General features: G+C 38.8%; 1 protein-coding gene across 1 annotated transcript in view; it reads right to left on the reverse strand.

Moving 5' to 3' along the window:
• Positions 1–14,955, reverse strand: part of LOC137184113 (CUB and sushi domain-containing protein 1-like) — a 159,442-nt gene that overhangs the window by 73,733 nt on the left and 70,754 nt on the right. Inside the window, exons 22-30 of the mRNA XM_067591491.1 lie at positions 12,382–12,498; positions 12,137–12,250; positions 7,910–8,005; positions 7,538–7,741; positions 7,018–7,142; positions 5,697–5,793; positions 4,594–4,698; positions 868–986; positions 430–499 (exon numbers count right to left, since the gene is read on the reverse strand). Coding sequence (XP_067447592.1) covers positions 430–499; positions 868–986; positions 4,594–4,698; positions 5,697–5,793; positions 7,018–7,142; positions 7,538–7,741; positions 7,910–8,005; positions 12,137–12,250; positions 12,382–12,498 — 1,047 coding nt within the window. The remainder of the gene's footprint in view (positions 1–429; positions 500–867; positions 987–4,593; positions 4,699–5,696; positions 5,794–7,017; positions 7,143–7,537; positions 7,742–7,909; positions 8,006–12,136; positions 12,251–12,381; positions 12,499–14,955) is intronic.

Raw genomic sequence — 14,955 nt, forward strand, 5'->3', positions numbered from 1 at the left:
ACTGACAGGGTTAGACTTAGTCTCAAAGTCTCAAAGAGATTATGCTTTACTGACTTGAATCTAAAATGTCTAAAACCATATCCAATTTAGCAGAATGTAAAGATTTCCACAATCTGACATGCAATCAGTGACTTAGATTAACTGATTAATTGATTTTTAAAACTGTCCTCAAAATGCAAAATAAGTCAGGATAATACATCAAACAGTGGCTTTCCAAAGATCCTGTCCTCATGCAACAATAAACCTGTACATCTCTTGCATTCCTTATTGACTAGAAGGCTTCTGTCACTTTGTTGCACAAGCGTAAAAGTTCAATGTGTGTTGACACCTGCAGTACATTTTTTTCCCCATTGCATCGATCATTTATAACACAATTTAGCCAGCAAAGCAGTGTGTGTGAGAGTGTGTGTGTGTGTGTGTGTGTATTACCTATGCAAAGAGGAGGTGGGTAATTCCACCGACGCACAGTCCCAGGCATGCAGGAAATGTGAGAGTGGCCCTAGAAGTGATAATAATGTGAATTAGATTCAAGAGAAAAACTTAGGGAAGAAAAGAAGAATTAAAAGAAAAAAGTTGACAAAAAGGTGTTTGGACTTGTGTTGGACAGCATTTCTAAGATTCTAAGATTGTGAATTTGTACTTCATCTAAGACAATAACGTACTGTATGTTTAATTAAAGTAAAGACGCAGCCAATGCAGAGATCCCATTTTAATGCAAGCTTGCTAATTGTTTGTGTCAGTAAACCAATTTTTCTTTACAACATTTAGTCTGCTTCTCAATAAAACATTACAGAATTAATATCAGACACACAAAACCCATTACTTTAGTACAGTATGTACAAATATGTGTGTATGTATTTGATATACCTGTAACGTATATCCAGGTTCACAGGTGAAGGCCACTACCTCATTGACCATGTATCTGTCTCCTGCTTTAATGCCATTTGCTGGCATCATCGGCTCTGGACAGGTGGTAAGACCGACCGCTACAAAAAAAAAGAACAAAAACAGTATGAACTATGTCTTTACTATTATTTATTTCATCGTTGCATTTTTTTATGTATATGTTACTGTGCATGCTTTGCCTCCTGCTCAAGTCATGTGCTTTGGACAAATGAGCAAGATAGCAACTGTGAACAGACAAGAACACTGGTTCTAAAGTTCTAGACAACTATGCTCACATTGCTGTCTTGATTTTTATTATCAAAATCATCATGACCAACTAAACTCACTTTATTGGTTATGAACAACGGTGAGAGTTAAATCTTTTCGTCATCTGTTTGCTACATGAGATGTCCCACCACTATATTGACTGCAGAGTCATCCTCTACCCCGACGTTATCACACACTGACATGTAATCAGTGATTTAGGTTTCAAGAAAAACTTTGCTCTTCCTGTCTTCTTCCTTCACTTGTACGTGACCTTTGTCTTGACTTTAACACAGCATTACCCAAACGACAATCACAGAAAAGCACAGCAGTTTACTTAATTCCTATACCTAGCAGTTGTTTGCATCCCATAGGATAAGATTGTCTCTAAGTAAATGAATGTTTTTTACACTTATATGTAAATTAAAATATTTAGATTAATGCAATTGAGACCCAATGTGGCAGATGAATTTATAAATGCTCCTAACGTTTTCTTTCTTAATACACAAGAGCCCGTTTATGAATTGACAGGTAGTACAAGAAAAAAGCTTGTACTTCGTCAATGGTGACAGTGTTCTTTGAAATATGCTTAAGAAATTGTTGAAGGTAATATAATGACTTTGGTTGAGTATTCCCAGAACAATAAAGGTTAAACACATCCTTAATAAGTTTGACAGCAGCAAGCCCTTTATCAAATATCATCAGTAGGGGTGTATCTGTCTGTTTGTGTGTGTGTGTGTGTGTGTGTGTGTGTTTCACTTGGAAACTTCCGCAGGAGACTGCCCTAGAGCGGTTACCATGGCAACACAGGGGTGGAAGAGGGATAGAGAGTGAAAGAAGGGGAGAGAGAGGAGTAAATGTTTGTGTGTGAGTGTGTGTGTGTGTGTGTGTTTGCTTGTGTGTCTGGTCTTGTTGGTTCATTATCTACCTTCCTACCAGCAAAACGATGTGATCCCACTGAGCTTACAAGCACACACACACACACACACACACACACACACAGACGCACACACATATCCAGGTGCCCGAGCCCCTGTGTATGACATTTGTGGGTGTGTGTGCATGAGTGACTGTTATATGAGTGTGTGCTTGCATGGGGGGAGATGAGAGGGACTTTTTTGAGATGGAGCATAAGTAAGAAAAATGCATGAGACCGTAACTTGGAGACACACACGCATGCACACACAGAGTGTATTATTAGGCAGAGCATCAGCAGGCTGTCATGACAACTGATCAATGAAACTATTCCATTTGGCTGACCATCTCTCTCTCTCTCTCTCTCTGTGCTGGCAAACTGCTCCCTCTTTTCCCTGGTTATAAGAGAGCAGTGATGCTCTGTAAAATGCTGACAGTAACACAAACCACCCCACTAGGGCCACTAGACTACAACTAGACACTGTCAGCATTTAAGTCCAACTGACTGGATATACTACACTTCTTTTTCAGTTTACTTGAGGACAGACAAGGGGGAGGGATGTTTCGCTCTGCCCTTTTGGAGGAAGGTTCTTTAGTCAGCTTAACACGATGAGAACATCATCACCACAATCATTCACGTGTCCCCAGCAGATGATTTTATCCAGTTATACAAGCTAACACATTGCTGTAAAACTGAGAAGGAGAACTTTCAGCAGCACACTAGTTAAATGGTGGGTAAACTTGAGTGGCTAAATTTGGAAGGTGGTAAAATCTTACAAAAACATGTGAAGATGACAATTTTTGCATATTTTTAGCAATGAAGGAAATCAGTGTTGTGCCAAAAACAGTTCCAGTGTTTCAGGTATTTGAGTTGATGATAATTCATCATGAATTTAAAGATCATAAAATGAAAACCATTGACAAGAGTCTCTTGCTTAAATGTACTGCAAGTCTGTTGGGGTAATTCAAGTTGTTTTCACTAAAGAGGAGATAAGGAGGAAATCATAATGCTGGTCTATGTTCTTATCACCTTCTGAAGAGGTAAGTTGCCAGATCTCTGCAAAACTTAGTGTTTAAATGGAAAAGTTAAAAGCATACTTTGTGGTGAGACCCCCTGTAAAGAATCTTTCAGGCAAACTTGGAACACATTCAGCTACAGAAAGTGTTAGCAGTCATTTTGAGATAAGCAAAACTACCATCTGAGACCTGCAAAAGCTCTTATGGTGGTGTAATGTATGAAATATTTTTTGAAGGTAATCTTGGAAAAACTTCAATGCTCAGCATGCTGTACTTGGACTTGGTTTTCTGTGATAACAGCAAATGGCCAGCTTGCTGGCTAGCACTATGAAACAGCATGTAATGTGTTGGTTTTGCCACATAATAGCAGACACTGACTGACACTCAAAGGCAGAAACCAAGATGACAGATAATGATGCTTTATAATATACACCATATAATATACAAGACCAATCTATGTTTGCTTCTCCCTTTTTGTCCCTCTGACTTTTATCATCCTTACTTAACCTATCTCTCTGTGTTTTCCCTTGCTACACTTCCCTTTACTGCTGCAAAACATGTTCTCTCTCTGAAAAGGTGGAAAGAGCAGAGGTTATCATCATCAAGGCTGATCTACCTGAACAACATATTTTTTTCTGCTTTCTCCATCTGCAATAAAGACACAAAAATCCCCCTCCCCAAAAAAACAACCAAAAAAAGATTTCGATTCAGACCTGGGACATTCGGTACATTGAAAATAGGAGTAGCCACAAACACATTGAAGCAAAAGACAAAAACACAATTAACTGTCCCCCAAAGTGACCATTCCTCTAGGTTTTTATTCCTAGTGATGGCATTCGACACACTGAGCCAACAAATACAGACCATCGAACCACAAAAGTGTGCACTTACCTCTACACACACACACACTGAAAAGCGTGCGGACACACACTAAAACTCTCACACATACTCACAGAAGGGGACATGTTCATTGATCTAGAAATGATTCTAAGCTAAAACAACTACAAAGGACTAAAAAGCACAACCGTGACCTGACAGGTGTGTTATGTGTGTAATTGCATGATGTTAATATATATGTCTATACCTTTATCCATTTACATATTTGTGTGTTTGTGGGCCTTTCCTTTGGACTTATGTGCATTATGACACAAGCAAAAGCATTTTGTGTATGTATGTGTCTTCGTCTATGTGTTTCTGTTGATGTCCCTCTAGGTGTGTGGTCTGTGTGTGTGTGTGTGTGCTCCAGTGCGGATCTGTGTGTGTATGCTCTCAGGCAGTACCAGTTCAGGTCACTGAGTCTTGTTATTTGATGTTGAAGGTTTGGCTGCAATAGTGTGTGTGTATGTGTATGTCTGTATGTTTGGGTGCATTTGTGCTTTCTGGTGAGAAGGGACCCAATTTTCACTCCTTAGTTGTTTTACTGCAGCCGCTATTCTCTTTTTTTTATACCCACCTCTCTTTCCTATCTATCAATCATCTCTCTATCTATTTGTGTTGAAAGCTTTAACTTACTTTTGTATTCAAGGTGAAAGCCTGCTGCCACCACGCTGATGTCACTCTGAAAGTGCAGTAGAAGCTGATTGGATGTGGAGTTAAGGAGGGCCGGAGCTGTTGTCCCTGTAAAACATAGAGGTAAATAAAGAAGACATGACAGAACCAGCCAGTGAGTTTTTCTGGGCTACTTCACAATATATGGCATATACTGTAAATATTTATACCTGATTATACAGTAAAATATCAAAAAAGCTTATGTAACAACACTGGACATATATAATACAATTGTGTTAAAAAAATACATGTTGGGTTTTTTACAGCAAGTGGGATTTTGACCACAAGTCTTGTTTAAATCCCAAATCCAGCTGGGAAATTATGAGAGAAGGCTAATGACCCCTAACCCTCCACAGACAGCTAGCATTTTAGTGTCCTTATGTGAAGCAACCCTCAACTGCCCCAGTGAAGCTGCTCAGTGGCCAACACCAGATCACTGTGGTTATAGTGGGCAGCTCCCCGGTGTGCCTTCTTGAGAAGGGCAAAGTCATTTGTGTGTGTGCGCTTGTGTGTGTGTGTGTGCTGCCCTATGGGCGGCATGTTTTATGTGTGATAGGTGTGTGACAGGTATGTGCTTGGGGCAGGTCACAGGGGAAACTCCGCTGGGAAATTGTAAAAGGTTAGATCATTCTTTATCCCTCCCTGTCTTCTCTCTCTCCTTCTTTCTCTCTCTTCTTCTTTCATCCCTCACTCAGCTTACGAGTGAGACTCCTCCCCTCCCTCCTTTCTTCACCTCATCTCACTGACTGTCTCAAAAAAAGTAAGAATTTTATGCATTTAAAAACATTTATATATATATATCAGAATTTTGGGAATTACAACTCATCCATCATAGATATCCAGTGTGTATTGTATGTGTGTGTATGTGTGCGTATCTATAGTTTAAGACCTGTCATATCTAATTCATCATAGATCTTCACTGTGTGTGTGCATGTGTGTGTGTGTCAATCTGTGTGTATCTATAGTTTAGGAGCTGTCATATCTCATCCATCATAGATCTCCGGAGTGTTTGTGTGTCTGTGCATGGGTTTGTGAGTTTGTGTGTGTGTGTGAGCATATTGTCATACCAGAAAATGACCCTAATTTAGGAGCTGTCATGTCTCCTCCATCGTAGATCTCCAGAGAATCCCAGTTGTGCTCAGTGGCAAACGTCATCACTTGAATCTAAACAGCAAGTAAAACAAAATAAATGAACACATTTAAAGGATGGGTTCTTAAAACAATAGTCAGGTGTCCAAATGAACATTGAAATAGGTTTATCCTGCCATAATCATTTCTCCTGTTCATACTGACCATTAGAAGATCCCTTCATAATGCACTTACAATATAATTGATGGGGGCCTAAATTCACAGTCCTCCTTCTGTGCAAAAATGTATTTAAAAGTTTATCTGAAGCTAATATGAAGCCTCAGATTTCCAAATTAGTCAAATCAGGCAGATATCTTTAAACATTAGTCTTTTTAATGCCAAAGTTTCTCTTTTCGTTACTATACTTCCTCCGCAGCTCAACAGGGAAACACTGTCCAAGGAAACACAAAGGGAATTTGATGCTAAAAAGACTGTAAATGTGGCAGATATCCACTTGATATGACTAACTCAGACTGCTGAAGCCTCATATAAGCTTCAGATAAACTTTCAAATGCATTTTTGCACAAAATGACTGTGTGGACACACTGTGGATTTTGCTCCCCATCACTTACACTCACTGGCCACTTCATTAGGTACACCTGTGCAATCTAATGCAGTCTAATACAACAGCTCTGCCATAAATTTTACATTTACAAAGCTTATACATTTTCCGTTTTTGTTGACATTGTCAGAAAGGTGATAATTCTACTTTATGTTTATTATTGAGGTCATAGTGGGTGGTGGTGATGTACTGGAGTGCATTATATTTAATGGTGTTCCTAGTATTTTGTCCACTCCATTAAAATACAGAAGGGGGCAAAATATTAGAAACACTTTTCAATATAATGCACTCCTGTACACAACCACCACCCACTACAATCTCAATAAATAAACATAAAGTAGAATTATCACCTCTCAGACAATAAAAAAAAAAACTGAAAATGTATAAGCTTCGTAAAAGTAGAATTTATGGCAGAGCTGTTGTGTTGGATTGCATTAGATTGCACAGGTGTTCCTAATAAAGTGGCCGGTGAGTGTAAATTGAAAGCACATTTGAAGGGGATCTTTTAATAGACAGTTTGAATGGCAGGAATGATTACAGTGAGGAAAGACTCTTTCAGTGTTCATATGGGCACCTGGCTGTTGTTTTATGACTTGAAAAATTGTGAACCTATCCTTTAAGCTCCATGTTTATGTGCATCCCCCATAGTTAGTGTACATATATTATACATTTATATATAAGACTGTACATATCTGTACCTGTATCCCAGCCCCTTCACTGACATGGATCCTCCACAGACAGTTGAGACTGTTTGGGTATGGTTCTGGATAGCCAGGAGACAGTATTGTACCGCGACGTTCAGTCAAATTGCCACTGCAGGGAACTAGAACAAAGACATAAAATATGGATTTGTTGGCAAAGTTTATTAACTAAATAGCTAACAGATAGGACAGGTTGTTGGAATATGGCTCTGAATACCCAGGGACAATATGGTGTTCAAATTACCACTACACGGAGCCAGAGAGAGAAAATATGATAACAAACATTATTTATGGTATAAACTGAGGTGACAGTTGAAGCTGTTTGCAAAAGCCTTGCTCTCAGCAGAGAGAGATTTCACACAGGCATACATTTAGTTTGTAAGAATTAATGTCAATAGCCTAACTCTTGCAGTTCTGGGTGATTCGCAGAGTCAAAAAGGCTAATTGCTTTTTGGAGCTACATGTGTTAGTTGGTTACATACTCATACATACATTTCAGTGTATCATTCAGTTTTACCTATACAGGTTGGTGTTGTTGCGTTCCACTGCGCCAGAGCACCTGGCACAGCCTGGCACCGGATAGCACTGGATCCTTTCAGTAGATATCCAGGACTGCACTCGAACCGAACAACAGATCCGGCTGAGAACTCCGACCCGATCCTCCTGCCGTATCGAGGCTCTGGCACTGAACTGCACTGACTATCACTAGTTCGAGGAACAGCTATGACAATGACAGTAATTGAATAATATGACAAATAGGTGGAGAAAAAAAAAGGAATTTAGTTATCAGTTGAGTTGTTGGTGAATTTGAATTAAATGTGACTCAGTGTGTGTATGTAAGAGAGAACGATAGAGACGGAGAGAGATAAAGAGTTAGAATAAGAGTTACCTTGATAGACGAAGTGAAAGCCCTTAGCTGACTGGCCACTCTTGGCATTGAACCGCAGCATTATCTGATTGGAAGTTGCCAATGGCAATGTCTCTCCTGGGACACACAATTACACAAACACATGTAATGATTTCAAAATGAATGTTAAAACAAGCTAAAAATAGCTGAATTTCTTTCTTGAAAACACTGTTTTTTTCAAACTTACAGACAATAGAGACACAGACAGTACCATATACTGTAATGACAGTGACAGATGCACACACAGTGCACACACAGCTGCACCTGCAGTGAAGTTCGCTGCCAGGATGGACCACTACCTCCTTACAAAAACTCTAACTGCTCCACCCGATGAAAGCAACCTAAGTCCCAGGCCATCACCAACACCACCGCCAGCAAGCAAAATAAAGACGAATAAGACGGCGAAGAAAGTTGCGGCTTCAACTATTGAAAAATGGTATGGCTTGGTGTAGAATAAATGAAGAAGACGACTCTCCTCTACTGTAAGGCATGCAGAGCTCACCCTCCCAAAATAGCCTGGAACCGCGAAAAAGTAATCACGACTTTACCAAAGGAAGCGAACAGGTCAAAAAAGTGTTCGGCTCATCGGCACCAAGCCAGCAAACATAATCGATTTGCTTATGATAATTAATATTAACGCTAACGCAAGTGTCTTTTGTCTGGCACGTTAGCCAATATAGTGTTAGTAATTTGGCTAACTAACGTTAATGTTAATACATATATGTGGGTCTTGCCGACCGGTGGGGTGATCATTGCAGTTTTACAGAGGCTGTTTTATACTCTCATCTCATATATTCTCACTTTTTTATACAGATATACCGCATTATAGCTGTAAAGGAGATCCGTCACTAAGCCACCTTCGCTTTTATTTTATTTTTCACTGAACAAAACCGGCATTATGCCACCGTGTGTGCAGCATGATGTGTAACACAATAGCGTCAGCTCCCTGTCCAGCCATGCCAGCTATCCCGAAGTTTCACACAGACATCTACCCGGCTGTGACTACCTACGTAGCCGGCTTATTGGAGGAGCAACTCTGCCCCCCACTGCATGTCCATACCTTTTATACAGAACAGGGAGGCGGAATAAAGGCGCAGCATTCCCGCCTTGAACAGGCTGTGTAAAAAGGGCAGCAACTAACATTAATGGGCTCAGTGCATCGAGTGAAATGAGCTTTTATTCCCAAATCTAGAACATATTTTTTACTAACCAATGAGGCAGTGCTGGATAATCGAGTCTATTATGTTATTTTCATCATGTCATCCTGGTCAAAACCTGAGCAAGGATAAATTTGGAGATGAAATAAAGAATGCTAAAAAAAAACCCAGAACTGCGTCAATAAAGAAGGAATATTACACTCGTTTTGGCTCTTTTGACAGTACTTGTAGCTAGTACTAGTCTGTAATATTGTACAACTGTGGCATACAACGCATCAGACCCACAATGACAACAGTAGACTGGCTTTGACTTGTAGGAGGTCTGAATATGACATTATCCCCCCAACCAGAACTTTTGGTCAATTTAATTAGATCAAACCAATTAAATATCGTCATGATCTCAAGATCATTATGTTATAGGCCTACTGTCATCTAGTGGTTTATACTGAAGGTTCTTCCTAAATAAAACCTTAGTTGTTGAAAGGAAATTGATGCATTAATTTGTAGTTAGAACATGTAGACAATTATTACAAATGAGACTGTGTTTACTGAGGAGGTTTTGGTTACACAAGGTGATGATTACTGTATTTATTTTAATCTGCGCTCATTTCACGTGAAAAACAGTTACTTTATGCTCTAATTACTATTTTTGCCCCCAAAATTTAGTAAATTCCCCAATTTTTTAGACAGTGGGGGCAAAAGTTGCCCCCCCCAATTTTTTTTAAATTTCCTACACTGCATTCAACTATATTACACTTTACATTTACAGTATAGCGAACTAATACTTTGCAGGGTTTATCATTCATTCTTGCATTGTGGTAAAATGTGATCCTCACACAAATAAGAATACAAGAAAAAGCACACACACACCAACTCACAGGCGCATATACACAAATTTATAGGGACACATACTCAGGCAAACAAAGTAACAGTGATAAATGAGAAAAACATGGCCTGGTGTGGCTGACATTTAGAACCATCATTAGCTGCATCATGATGTGTGCGTATGTGTACTGTATGTTTGGTAAGCGTGTATGTGTGTTAATATGTTTGTGTGTCAGGACAATCAGTCAATTAGTTGTAACAATTTGCTAAAAAGCTGTTTGCCCACATGTGCATGTGTGTGAGTGTGCACATGTTATAGGTCAATGATGCGGATAGCCTGGTGTGTTTCATTCTTTGCTGCCAGTTTTAGCCAAAAGGGGAATTTCAAACCCAAATTAACTTTAAAGGGGACCTATTATGCTTTTCCTAATTTTCAGTCATATATATCATGTTACAATGTTGGATGTTCATATTAAACGTGGCCTAAGTGTCAAATACTGAGGTATGTAAAAGTAATCCCTGTGAGCAAAAAGCACCGGTTTCAGACTGCTCTGAACGCTCGGTTTCCAACATTTTCTTTTTCACTTTCAGCCAGAGCTGACATCAACCCGTAACAGATTTTTTTATATGGTCATCAGCTCCACACATAGTTCGAAGGTTCACTGCTCCGCTCCACTAACATAATGGCTTTTTTCCATTGTTTTGAGGGTAGTCAGGCCGAGCCATGACTCGAGTTGAGCTGGCACACTGTGAGTGTTTTTCCATTACACAGAACAGCAAAGTAAAATAAGTAGTTTACCTGTTGGAGGTGTGCTGGTCATCGGCAGCTCTTAATCAAACATCATCATCACTATGGCTGTTTCTGCCTGTACTATTCCTCCGTGCATTATTTCTAACTGAACCGCTGAACAAAGAGATCCAAATATCTCCATATGTTGTTGCGTTGATCAGATTTTAGCGCTGCTAACGAAGCTTTGCTAATTCAGTGAGGAACAGAGTGGGCTCATCGGGAGGGCTGCCTTAAAGAGACAGGAGCTAAGACTACCTGTTAGAGACAGAGGCTGAACAGAGGGGCCGCATAAAGGGCCAGTATAAGATAAATAAGAAGTTTTTTGAACTGTGAATCATGTAAAGCTACCCTAGTGGGGTCCCAGAATAAAAATGTAGAGCTGGAAATGAGCATAATAGGTCCCCTTTGAGGAATAAGCCACAGAGTCTAAATGATGTAAACTGGCTTCTTTCCTTTGAACAAACTTAGACGGATTGTAGTTGGGAAGAAAAAAGCGCATCATGTGCAGCTACATTCAGTAAAACAAACACTGTCACATCCTTCAAGATAATATTATGTTGAAATAAGCCGACTGATCAGAGCAAATATGTAAAGAGAAACTCTAATTTACTCAAATATTGTATAGTAAATTTGTCCTCTATTAAAAGGTCTTGTCCTTTATTAAAGTATAAGTTTTCCCCCTCATAATACTATAAGCACACAACAGAATAAACATAACAGATAAAATATTTTAAAAGCCGCGATTTCTACAGAAAGAAAGTAAATGTCAATTCCAGTGGGATTACCCTGCAGCATGCCCCCTGGCCATGACACACAGCAAGAGAACATGAAACTCTGAGGCAATGAGAGCACATTTTGCCAACAACTATGTTAATCAATATTTCCTCATATTTCATACTTCATACTATGTCATCTACATTGATTTTGCCTTGTCTTTCAATCTCCATCCATGCCGAGGATATTACTGTGTAGTGACTCAAAATGTTGCCAAGCTGGGATGACTTAAAGTTGGAGGATAAGGAAACCCAGGGAGGATTGTGTTAAGGAGTATCAGTGCTACTGTATATTGTATGGTCCCAGTGAGACATTTCCACTGCTGATTTCGTCTTGTAAAGATAACCCATAATGGATTTTCACCAGATATATCACTGTCAAATAAACTGTGATAACAACCACTGGTGCTATGTTCTAAAGCCCCCAAGAGCTGCTTTCTTACAGATGATTTCATTAAATTCCTCTTTCAAAGATGTGCTCAGGAGCACAAAAAAAACAGAAAAAGTTTATAATATCAGGACTGAATGGCAGCTTTTCAAAAATAAAATGTATGCTAAGTCATAATAAGTGAAAAACAAACAATATATTTCTTTAATGGCAGCATCACCCACTAGTATTCCTTCTACTATATTTGACAACAGTTTCAGCCAATAGTGGATTCACCTGAATGAGACCCAGCCAGGGAGCTGAGCAATCGAGCATTTTCATTGGCTCCATCAAACAGTTCCACTGAGTCATTCATTGCTGTCTGGAAAACAGCAAACTGACCAAACACCACTGAAAAAGATGACCAGAAGACAGAAAAAATTGTCAAAGAAATAAATAAAAGAACAGATTACACTTTGTGTTGGTGCTTCAATTACAGAAGCCACTATAAGCATGTATAGTGTGATAATTTATGTACTTACCAAATTGTGAGGAAACTGTGATGTAATAGGAACAAGTTTGCCTGGTAGTATAGTTAAGGGGATAGTTTGGAGACAGAACGACTCCTTCAGATCCACCATACTGTCCGCCACAGGGAGCTACAGAAACACAGAGAGAAATAATTTTTTCATTTAAAGGTTCTTGAATAAACTTCAAATATTTTGCACCTTCGGTGCAAAAGCATATTTTTAAAATGTTTTATACAGTGTGCATTTCTTTGATTTTTATTTTGCATTTGCTTCAGACATATTCTGTACCTAAAAACATGCATGCTATTTATTAAACAAATTCAATGGCTTGGAGGGGCACTTTGGTCAGTCACTTAGGTGCATTTTGTATGCAATCATTCAAGTACCCCTCTCTTCTGTATGCATATGCATTAACCGAAGGATTGTGCAAATGGAATGATTAAATTAGTGTGGTTCCCCTGCACTTAATAATGTTCACACAATTTGCAAAGGGCCATGTGTAGAAAATTATTCAAACTTAAAGAGCAGGTGTAAATTTGTGCAGATGTATTAAAAGAAAGGTAGCGATGGGGAAGGGAGTAGTTAATTAACCTACAATATATTCTATAGATATCTCTGCAGACAAAGGGTAAACACATTGTGTGCAGGGGATCTGCACTGAATTGCTTCAAAAATAAGAAGCAGCTTTTGAGAAATAAAGAGAGTGCAGTAAATGAAACCAATAGGTCAACATTTAACCCCAAACAAAAAGGGTGCTCAGAGTTATGAATTCAAACTTGACGCACTTTTTAGAACAATTACACGAGTGTATTTGGCTGCAGTTATCTGGGTTGCTAGAGAGACATTAGCATTATCATTCAAGAGATGGGACATCATGGAAAAGACAACATGGAATATCTGCCAATACCAATCCAACATTAATTAACTTTCTTTTAATATCTACTTATTGTTAAAAAAGCCATTAATATGCAACTTATACATGGCATTGTCTTGTAATATGAATTGTATTTTATCTACTTGTAACCCAGCAGCCTTGCAGACTCAATGTAGACACATAACAGTCCATAAGGGTTGATACTTGGATTTGAGATTAGTTCCTCTGGTTCCAAAGTACCTGGAACTTTTGGTCGGGGCATTAGCATCAGATTGTAACTTTCATTTTTTTCAGATATCTGATACTGATTCTACCACACCTGCTCCACTGGCATGTTTGTTTGTTTTTTTTAAAACACACAATAATGTCCTTTGTGCAATTTCTTTGTTTCCTTAGGAGTTGATTTAATGACTCCTACTAACTTAATTTCACACCCATTAATAAAACAAGATTACAGGTGTAATTTTATTAGTATACACCCAAATAATGTCTATCAGGTGCAGTCTTAGTATATGTTTTGGAATCTCAGACAAATCCCATACTGATCTGCACCTGCTGAGCGATCCAGATAGATGGCAGTCCTAGTCAATGACTGCTTAATATGCTGCTGCCTTTGTAGACCAGATGTTGATGTCACACAGACCCCCAATACAAATAGAATGAAAGTGCTTTCATGTAAATGTGGCTTAAAGAGTCACAGGGGGGCACACAGATTTTAGTTACATTTACCTTGTGCTGGGTAAAATCTAGACCATGTATAGGTACTTTGTAAGGGAATCACTTTATAGGGTGGTCCTGTAGTTAATACTGGCGCCTAAGTGTTAACAACTAAACTGTGCAGATTATGGAACTCTGAAAACTCTAAATTGTTCATTGACCTGAATGTAAGTGCAGATGTGTTTTCCTGTCTATATGTTTTAGTCCTGTGATAGACTGGCAATCTGACCATGATAAACAATAACTCTCCCAAGTGCATGATGGGACAATCCCCTGAACAATATGAATGAAAATGGATGAATGCAGCTACTATATACAGTAGTGACTATATAAAGTGAATTTGAACACTGACACATATTTGTACTCTAGCATATTGGATTTGAAATGAAACAATGACTATGAGGTTTAAGTTCTGTATTTCAGCTTCAATTAAATCTACTGGACAAGTTAGTAGAAACTAAATTAAATCTTCATATGTGATATTTGGTTGCAAATGTTTGCAGCAAGTGACTGAAGTCTACAAGACACACACAGACATCGGACTACATTTGGAATCTTCCCTAGTGATGATATGCCAGGCCTGCACTCTAGCGTCACTTCTTATTCATTCCCTGTAACATATGATCAGTTAGATTGAGGTCACTTTCATCCAGCATGCTGGACACAGAGTCAAAAAGACATGTGACTGTCATAGCACATGAGGACACCATTGTAGCTACTGAAGACCTACAATAAGGTAAAAATACTCCCAGTAACCTTTAAGGCAACAGTGCCCAAACAGTTTTTCAGCTTCAATCATTCAGAGAAATCATGTTGCAATGACGCATTCACATTTTAACCATATGTCTAATTTTTTCATTTTTTTCTGCTACTTGGAGCACTGCCCATTGTACTTAAAACTGGCAGGCGAATCACTTCTCTAATCTGTTACTCTTATGTTTTTGGTTTTTTTTTAATCTAACTGGCTGCATTTGGCTCAAAAGTTGTTTAGTTTA

Source organism: Thunnus thynnus, chromosome 1 (assembly GCF_963924715.1).
Source record: "Thunnus thynnus chromosome 1, fThuThy2.1, whole genome shotgun sequence".
NCBI classification, from domain to species: Eukaryota; Metazoa; Chordata; class Actinopteri; order Scombriformes; family Scombridae; genus Thunnus; species Thunnus thynnus.